Source organism: Toxorhynchites rutilus, chromosome 2 (assembly GCF_029784135.1).
Source record: "Toxorhynchites rutilus septentrionalis strain SRP chromosome 2, ASM2978413v1, whole genome shotgun sequence".
Classification (NCBI taxonomy): Eukaryota; Metazoa; Arthropoda; class Insecta; order Diptera; family Culicidae; genus Toxorhynchites; species Toxorhynchites rutilus.
The window spans coordinates 19,517,022-19,527,085 of NC_073745.1; the positions used below are offsets into that span (position 1 = coordinate 19,517,022).

At 39.3% G+C, this 10,064-nt stretch overlaps 2 protein-coding genes and 1 long non-coding RNA gene across 3 annotated transcripts; 2 read left to right on the forward strand and 1 right to left on the reverse strand.

Annotated features, from left to right (window-relative positions):
• The first annotated feature begins 1,117 nt into the window (after nt 1-1,117).
• Nucleotides 1,118-1,853, forward strand: LOC129771272 (uncharacterized). Its single transcript, XR_008742324.1, has 3 exons — nt 1,118-1,326; nt 1,390-1,502; nt 1,570-1,853. It is a non-coding gene; the product is annotated as an uncharacterized LOC129771272 (long non-coding RNA).
• Nucleotides 1,854-4,627: 2,774 nt separating this feature from the next.
• On the forward strand, nt 4,628-7,204 carry LOC129768954 (putative nuclease HARBI1). The gene is made up of 4 exons (XM_055770908.1): nt 4,628-4,957; nt 5,022-5,454; nt 5,518-5,662; nt 5,724-7,204. The coding sequence occupies exons 1-4, from the start codon at nt 4,845-4,847 to the stop codon at nt 5,981-5,983; spliced, it is 951 nt and encodes a 316-aa protein (XP_055626883.1). The 5' UTR covers nt 4,628-4,844; the 3' UTR covers nt 5,984-7,204.
• On the reverse strand, nt 6,022-7,884 carry LOC129768955 (uncharacterized). The gene is made up of 3 exons (XM_055770909.1): nt 7,708-7,884; nt 7,471-7,654; nt 6,022-7,404 (listed from the first exon to the last, which is right to left on the reverse strand). Coding segments are annotated over exons 1-3 (744 nt in total). The 5' UTR covers nt 7,710-7,884; the 3' UTR covers nt 6,022-6,846.
• Between the last annotated feature and the right edge of the window lie 2,180 nt (nt 7,885-10,064).

The window sequence follows — 10,064 nt, forward strand, 5'->3', positions numbered from 1 at the left end:
AAAGTCGTCCTATCTGCTGTAGCGCATTTTTTCATTTTACCCAGAAAATTGAACGCCCGGACGAGAGAGCGAGAATCGTAAAGCGTACGTCATAGAGACACTCATTCCCATGGAGCAAATTCTTGTTAGGAGTTGAAAACAAAACGAGGAAGGAGAGTAACTCAATTATTCGAACTAGTTTCAGTCTAGCAATGCTTTGGTTAACTCAGAGTTACCAAGAGAAAATCATTTGGTTATGATGGGTGAGGATTAATAGTTAGTCGCAGTTTGCACAGATTGCGATCTGTGCAGTTTGCGATTAATCGTAAATCACATCATGCTCCCTTGTTTTCCATCCTTGGTTATGACGCACTGTAATAATTATCACTCACATTAATTCAACAAGCAAAAGATGTTATGGTTTTGGTATATATTGAATATGATGAAAAAGTGTCTGGATTAAAAAGCCGTCCGGATTCAAAAGCATAAGGCCGATTACACATTATCCGGTTTCTGCCGGACCGGTTTGAAACCCAAATGGCAAATTTCGACCGTACCAACCTCTTCACGGCGCCGTGATGCAGCCGTCTACTGCAACTACAATGTCCGGTGACCGGACAAGCATTATTCGCGATCACAGTAGTATAGTATCGACGTCTGGTGAAGACATCAGTTTGGGGAAGCAAATCATCCTCTATAAGATTATTAGACTTCAAAACAGTTTTAAGTTACTCAATTTTTTAATGAAAATTTTTACTTCATGTTATTTTATTACTTCAAACACGAAGTACTGACTTTTACTTAACCATTTTTGTATAATTTTCTTGATATTTTCACTAAAACTCATCATTATAATATAAAATCATTGTTAAACACAATTCTTGTTCAGGGGTTTTTCCCTACTTGCAAAAGAACGTGTTACTTTATTACAAAACGAACATATTTCATCAGAAAATAATAATTTTCATTCATAATTTTTATTTTGTATATGAGTTTATTGCACCTGAAAATCCATTATAACTATCATTTCCCAAAAGCGGCGCACGAAGCTCTATGCCATCAACATGAATTGACAGTTTTTTGTCATGCTGGTAGTATTAGTGCAATTCAGGCAATTTTTCGTCTCATGTAATAGTATGTGTGCACTATTGACGTTTGTTTGTTGATTTTGAAACCAGTTGATAATTTGCAAGTGATGTGGATGCTGAAATTTTTATTTCACTTCTTCAACAACTACCAGTGCTGTGGAACTAATTCTGTGATGCAAATTTCTGCTCAAAGAGAAGCAATGGTCACAGGTGCACGATGTCATCATTGAGCATATTGCCACGGACTGTGTTATTAACGGTGAGTGGTGTTTTTCGACAAGCAGATCGAGTTATTTAATTAACCTCTATTTTTTGTTCACAGGCAACATTCCTTATTTGAAATTATTACTGAACGAGATCGGGGAGGTCAAACAAATCTCCAACTGGTTCATCGAGGGGCGGATTTTGAGCGACTTAATCGAGCTGAATGAGAAGGTTAGTTTTTGTTAATTTGAACACACTAAAAATAATTCTCTCGTCTAATATTCTTTGGGTATTCCAGTTTGACCTGACCCGGGACACGATCGACGACGAGACCGAGGCACTCAAGCCCAAACTGTCCTATATGTGCTCTGTGGTCAAAATGTTCCCATGCCCGACGCCAAAGCATCGGTTCTGTCAGAACGAAATTCCAGCTTATCTGATTCGGTCATTCTTTGCTCCGGATCCGCGTATTTATAGCTGTGATGCGAATTGGGCTCGAGAAGCTGCCATTGCCCCAGGATTACGTGCTCGAGGAATTGCGGCATATGTTGAGCGCGTTCTTGGACGAGGATCAGCGGAAGCAACAATGGAATAGTGTTTGAACGAATTATGTTATTTTAATCGTAAAATTTCTTTCTGTAATAATGAAATAAAAAACACTCTAAAATGAATAGATGTGCATACATTCTCTTGTAAGTAAATTCCAAAATAATCACAGGAAGTGAACACATTATGCATATAAATAAATAGTGCCTCTAGCTTATTACGGAATGTTATTATTATTGGTTCATAAAATTGCACTTTTATCTAACCGTGTTTCTGACACTGTTGAAAAAATATGTGGCAACAGAGCATGTGAAATAAATCATGCTATTCGTGTATGCTTGGAAACAAAATAATTATGCGTATGAATAAGTAAACCGCAACTGGACTAGAGTTAGTTTTTGTAAACGTATTCTGAAGTGGGGCGGAAGTATTCACGATAGGTACGTTAAGAACGCCGTTATGATGCAGGATGTGCGTAATGTCCGTGAGGCCTGGTCTCACTTTGATCATGCTCATGTGTGCTACACTCCAACAATCGGCCTTATGTACTTTCCAAGGAACAAACATATGAGAACGCTCGTGGTTGCCGCAGCAGCTATGGGTTTAAGATTTTCCGTCTGCAGTCAGCTGCAAGTAACCGGAATATTTGAAGCAATGTTTACCTGTCAAATCCACTTATAAATAAATGCATGTATGTATTTGTGAGAGATGTACGGTTTTGTGTAGCACGAGGTCTCTTTCACATTGTTGTCCGGTTTTCCGTCCAAACCCAGCGGCGCTTTTTGAAACCGGTCCGGCAGAAACCGGATAATGTGTAATCGCCCTAACGGTACTTGTTAACTACAGTTGAAAATGTTTATGGTTGACGAGAGCTTATATCCCGCCATTTTCCGACCGCCATTTTTAACACTCATGTATATGTGTTATAACTAAAGTTGGTATGCATTTTAGCGTGTTTGTAAAACTTCCAGCGATGTTAAATCATCAACTCTCGTGGCACTTTCTTTGACAAAATGTATTCTTGAATTAGCGTTTATTTCACCGCAAATTGTTGGTGAAGGTGGCAAACTAATCAACGCTTGCTTCGTCCCTGTTCCGTCTAATTGACTATGACACGATACGGTTGTACTTTCCGCGGATTGCTTAGATAGAGAAGAAGCTGATGACAAAAATTCCACTTTATTTATACACATTTGTTCTAAAAGGTACCCAATCCCGCCACTAGACAGAGGAATAATAAATTAAAGTAATAAGATGAAGGCACGCGACAAAGGTTGACCGAGAGCGGATCGCTTTACACGCCGCTGCGCTTAATCATCCGTCGTCCCCTTGGAAAAACGAAACCCACATGACTCTCTTGCTCTTCCAGAAGCTGCGCAAGCATCATTGCCTTAAAAAACCAAATAAAAAGGTAAGAAGGTACGCTAAGACGAGTGAAAAAAAAAAAACCAGCAGGGGAATGCATGAGCATTAATGTCCTATTTACGTTTCGTTCCCTCAGATCTTCTCTCCCGGAAAGATGCTTTTTTAACGCAGGAAGGTGAAAAAGGTTAACCCCGATGGAATGCCTCCTTGTTATTAAATTTAGATTTGGATCGTCGGCTCCACCGGAGAGAAGGTGAGTTCCAGCGACGCAAAAACTCGCGCTCGAAAAGTCGTTAAAAATAGCAAATAGCGCGGGGATAAACTCAAAATTCGGTTCGAAATAAAAATTTCCCGATTTTCGATCGGAGGCAAAAATGTGCCACATCTGTCGCAGTAACCTTTGGCCTCATGCGTTGTGTGTGTGTGTGCGTTCGAATCGGAAGGGTCCCTTTCGGCAGAGTGTAACGAAAATTTTGAAAAAAATTGTTACCTTTCCCTCGGTCTTGTTCTGGCGTCGTTGGCACAACATGAATCCCTGGTAGCGAAAGCGAAAAGGTGTTCCCGCTTCCCTGTCCAGTTGACAACGAGTTGGGCTTTGATGGGATGCATTTTTAATTCCAACAGTTCCAAACAAACCCTCTCCAAATCCCATTCTCCCATACAATGCAACAGTACTTTGCACCGTTTTCCGGTTACCGAATCGTACCCCCTTTTATGGCCTGTTCTCTCTGTTCCAAGCAACAACAATGGGAAACTCGGCGATCGAACCCCTATCAGAGGAGTCGATCGGCCATAAATTGCATTTGGCTGCGATGCAAATTTCAACCGTCACCCATCAATGGTTTTGCGATGTTCGATGTGCGTTTGCGTTTGTGCAGGCCTGCTTAGATTCACGCAAGGGGTGCGATAATTTATTCCAATGGTCATTACACCGAAATGCAAAAAATCAACTGAAATGGAAAATAACAGTCCCCTTTTGGTTTAGTTTTCTTTTGCACTCCTATTCTTCCTTTCCATTCAAATGCATACAACTATACGCAGCATACACAGATCCCTCTATCCCTTTTCCCTTCGGACCCCGACTTGTGCAATAATCCCGCGCCCGATTGTGCCCGGGGTGAATCGCCCCTTGGTTTTGGCCACCGGACGCTGGCAGCATCGTTTTGTAGATTATCCCTTTGCCTGTGCTCTCTGCCGTTATTCCTAGCTAGCCTTTTTCCCTCCATTTCCGTGCGAATGGTCATCTGGTGCCGTGCCAGGGAGAAAAAAAGAGGAAAATGGGGAATCGGGAATCAGCGATCGATCGAAAAGGGGTCGCTGTGTATGGCCGAGGGAACTGATTCGATAGCGAGAGAAAGGGTGGTCATTTCTGTCATAAATCAAACGGACTGCTGGGTGGCAGAGTAATAGGTGCCTATTCTGTATTCCGACGGATTTCTATTTCGTTCGAAAGTGATATTTCGATCGTTTTCGAATTTACCATTCCCTATTCCAATCGTTTTGCTCGTTTCGAACGAAAGTGTTAGAAAATTTCGAATATGCATCGATCTGTCAAAAACCGATAAACAAAAAGAAACACCGTATTAAATAGCGGCGAGTGCGAGTTGAATTTCAGTTAATTTTTGATCCTAAGAGAAATTTGTGAGAAAATTTTCTCGTTCAATGGATTCCGTTTTGTTACCGATTTTGGCGGAGCAAGAAGAAATTGGAATGCCTTGCTACCATCGGCGAAACCACCGAAAATCAACCGACTTCATAAAACTTTCTGATGAAGCGTAAGTATCCGTCTCAAAAATCCCATATTTGTTTCTCTTATTGATTAATTTTGCCCTTATTCAGATTCATCAAAAGTTTTCGTCTAAGTAAGGAAGCTTTTCGGTACGTTTTAGAGGAAATTGAGAACTGCCTTACCACAAGGAAAGGTGGTCTATCCACGGAGGTGAAACTCGCAGCATGTTTGCGATTCTTTGCTGAAGGAAATTATCAACATGGAGCAGGGCAAGATTATCACATTGCCATAGCACAGCCCACATTTTCCAAGGTGCTGACTGAAATGCTTAACATTCTGGAGCGGACACTGTGTAAGAAATGGATTTCCCTAAATATGACGGAAGACGAACAGCGGCGTGCTAAACTACACTTCTATCAGAAAACATCAATTCCGGGTGTTATTATGTGTTTGGATGGAACCCACGTAAAAATTATTCCACCTAAGCTGAATCGAAATTTGTTTTTTAATCGGAAGGGATTTTATAGTCTCAACGTTCTGATTGTAAGTATTATTAGTATTTGAATTAACAAATCAATGAACAAATACTCTTTTTTATCAACATAGGTTTGTGACGATCAGCAAAGGATTCGTTTCGTTGATCCTACCTTCCAGGGATCTAATCATGACTCTCATATATGGCGTGTAAGCCCTGCAAGAACTCACTTTGAGCAGCTTCACCAAAATGGTGAAGTTAATACTAAGATTCTAGGTAATGTTCAACTACAATATTTTAGTATACTTGTATGTACTGTGTGATAAAATATTTTCAGGTGATGCTGGTTATCCATCGGAACCTTGGTTAGTAACGCCATTCAGAGCAGCGGAGGAAGGGAGTTTGGAGAGCGATTTTAATCGCAGGCATGCCTTGGGTCGTGCTATCGTCGAGCGGACAATCGGTTTACTAAAAAATCGGTTTAGATGCATCCTTGGCGCGAGACAACTTCACTACAATCCTACTAAATGCGCTCAAATTATAAATGTATGCTGTGCACTTCACAATATATGCTTAGAATTTGGTCGTTCTCAGTAGTTATAATATGTTATGCAGCTGTTTACATAATAAACTTTTGTTTAAATTAATATTTATGACTGTTAAATTTCATCTAACTTGTTTGCAAATGCTCAAATAAATAACAACCACCGGAAAAGGAAGTGTCTTCCTTACTTAACTATGGTTTCGGCAGAATTATTTACTCTTATTCCTGCCAACACTTTGAGAACATGTCATTATCGATTTCTCGTAAGCAGGCCAAGTATTCAAATAACCATTGTTAATACTTTTTGCGTTGTTTTAACCCCTTGCTGTACGATTTAATTTCCAACAGCACGGCCCAAAACGAGCACTTCGAGTCGTTCCGCTACTCTGCTGAGTGTGGGTATCTAACATGGGTGCCCTATGATGAGCAAATACATGTTGTGTTTAAAATAAAAACGAAGGAGTTATTACTACGTACTAACTCGTTCGTTTTTATTTTAATTATAATATTCAAATTATATTTTATATTTTTAGCTCATTCAATTTTTTTTTTAAATAACGGAAATTTGATAATCTTCAGTTGTCGGTATCCTCATCATATGCCTGAAGCTATGTAATTATTTCACATCGAGAAACAACGAGTGAAGTTCAATGTTGTACGTGAAGGGGTTAAGGAAGTTCCATAAACTATAGGCGAAATTCGTGAATTTTAAAAAAGTTTATATAATTTTGATGCTATTCCAAACAAACTTCAAAGAAAAAATTAAGTAAGATTTTTCTTCCATGGAAAGATATAAAAATACGATTAGAACTTTTTTCATTTTTTTATACTTGAGTTACAATATAAAGATAAAAAATCAGATCACTGATATTTTGAAACATTATTCTAATGTTCTGAAATATACGCAATCTGCGTTTCAAGGATTTGTCGCTATTGATTTCTCCAGCGCGATCTTCTCCATCTCGTGGTTATGTCGTTTTTGTTCACTCAGATGTTCTTTGAGTGTGGCATCCACGGAAAGAATCGCTCGAGCTGATTGGCGCTGATAATGAACCAGATCACTCAAATTCTTGTTTGTGTTTTTTAACAGGGATTTCACATTGGTGTGAAATTTGTTTTGTTGCTCGACTTGCAGCTCTAATAGCCTCGTGGTAGAAGGTCTGGATTTTTTCGGCTGAGAGGGCTGGAAGTGAATGGTATTATTGATACCGTCACACTCGTCGGAAGTACCATAATATATAAAATTTTCCTGGTCTGCAGCTTGAGGTTCACCCGAAGGCGAACCCAACTCTTTTCCATGAGATGAGGTACCCGGGATTCCTTCCACGGTCGCAAGTAACCCAGTTAGTAGAACTGCCTGCTCCTCCAGCTCGGACAAATTGATAATTTTATTGGGTCCTCCACCTGTCGCCCTCTGCTCCCGTTTGTTGTGAGCGAGTTTTCGCTTTAATCCGGACTTATAGTCCGCCCAAACCTACACAGAAAACCAGGGCAAAAATAAGACTATAAACATATGTTTCGGATTCGTTTTAGTATATACCTTTTTCCATCCACTTCCATCGCGAATAGGCGGTCCCAAACTATTGACTTCTGCCGCCAGATCATCCCAGAAGGGTCCGGAATTTCCTCGGGAGAAACCCTTTGCTATGTCCGGCTCTTGCTCCAGAAGCAGCACAATCCGCTCGAACTGATTTTTAGTGGTTGTTTTGTTTTTGTTTTTTTCCCTGTTGAACGTTAAAATTAATTTAAAGAAAAAAATGATTAAAAATTAGCTTACATTTTTGCAGTTCACCGCTCATCCGCTGCGGAAATTATTCACTCCTTCATAAACAAAGTGGGTTTGACGTTTGGTTTGATTCGAATGAAAGATGTTCGAAAACAAAACAGTCCGAACGAAAGGTATTCGAATTTGAAAACACCTCGAACGAAACAGGGAATGGAATTTACCAAGTCGTTCGAAATATTTCGAATCGATTGAAATACAGAATAGACACCATAGTAAGGGAAGGTACGCGGGAAACGAAGTGAAATTCAATCTCGGGGACTCGGTGTCGGTGATATAGAGAAATGGACAAATGGTTTTCTGTTGATAGTTTTGAACTAGAACTCTCCATTCATTAATGAACATAGCAATTCATAGTTTTTCCACATTTGATGTTATCACACAATTTTGTAACGATAATTCACTATTTATGCATTTACATCGATCTGTTCAAAATGAACATGACTAAGCAGTGCAATGTTTTTCAGACAGTTTTTTTTTCGAGGATAGGGTTTACATGCTGCTAATAGATCCCTTAGTAAATGATATGAACAATTTGTATCTATTTAACTAGCACCTATGTATTGTATTTTGTACTCAATATTCCCTAATTCGGTGGCTCATTCAGAATGCAGTATTTCATATAACATAAAAAACCAGGACGTTAAGTTCAGTTTTTCTGATGGATACCTGTAAATCGAATCATCAAGAGCCTATTTTTTCGAATAATAATCATGGTCTCATTTCATTCCCCTACAAAGTTCGGAGCTCGACTTGTTATCTTCAAGACCTAGCTTCGTGTCATTTTTCTGGTTTCATACAGAATTCACACATTTTTTTGAATAACGTTCCAATAATAGTTACGGTTGGATGTTAATAATAACTTTTCTCATTTCATCTATTTTATTTATATAGCCGTCGAATCTGTTTAAACGAGAATCACCTGTTTTCGATATTCACATGTAGCGTGATGTCCTACATTCTGATACAAATCTCTGCGTTTTTGATTAGCGTTATAATAAATAAAAACACTGTTTATCTTTTCCTAATGAAGCACAGAAAATGTAAAAGTGCGCTCAAACTGTCGTGAAAAATCATTTGCTTTGAAAGTTTTTCAAATATTTAAAAAACTATCAAAAAGAAGTACCGAGACGTTTTGACGCAGTTTATGTTTTCTAGAACATATGGGAAGAACATATAAAAAAATTGTCCAATTTTGAGTGCTTTATGTTCAGACATTTCATGATTATTTTATGATTCAAAATGTGTTTGCAACAACCGATTAGGGTACTCCCCAACAATCTATGGCAATCTATATATATAGGGTTGGGGAAAAAGAAATGTCCTATTTCTGATCGAAATTTGACGCTTTATTTAACATACTTTAAATTATCCAATTTGAGTCAAACATGCGCTGTTTTGTTCGCAAACTTGTTGCCATTTAGAAGGCAATTCATTATCCCCCCTTATAAACCCCCCCCCCTCTTTATTTGCAAAAAACTCAGACAGCCAGTTTTCGCCAGCCTCTTTTGAGGCCAACTTAGTGTCACTAAGAGCGTTTTGCATGGACCGGAAGAGGTGATAATCACTTGGAGCCAGGTCCGGACTATACGGTGGGTGCAATAGGACACCCCATCCGAGCTCCTGTAGCTTCTGGCGGGTCTTCAAATATATGTGAGGCCGAACGTTGTCCTGGTGGAAAACAACACCATTCCTATTGATCATTTCTGGCCGCCTGCTTCAAACGGCCAAGCTGCTCACAGTAGAGAATCGAGTTGAGGGTCTGGCCATAGTTGAGCAGCTCATGGTGGATGATTCCCTTCCAATCCCACGTAAAATATGGCGGATTTCTTGCTTGGTGGACTCCATCTTTGACGCGCTATAACTTGAGACTGAAAAGGACAATTACAACACTGTCAAAACGACACTTGTAGCACAGATTATCGTCCGTATTGTATGACCCGTACCCGTAAGTACAACATAAGATATGTTTAAGTGTTTCCATATATTCACAATATACGACATTTCTTTTTCCCCAACCCATTATTTTTGGAAAAAGCTCGTTTCGAGAAATGGTGTTCAATTCATCGGAAAGAGCCGTTCGAATGGCTCTAGTGTCAACAAAAATGACTTTTCGATTTTGTCTTATTTTTGCGATTCAAAGGCAAACATTGGTCGCGAAAAAAGCCCAAATTTCAGGATTGTAACTTTCGGGTTGAACACAGCATATTCTGGCCATCGATTGTCACAAAACTCTGAGATCATATCCTCCAGAAACCGTTTGGCCAGAAGTCACAAACTTCTTTCAGATAACAGCTTGATATATTTTGAATCCCGGAAACAAATTGACCCATTTTGAGGTAGGAATATGT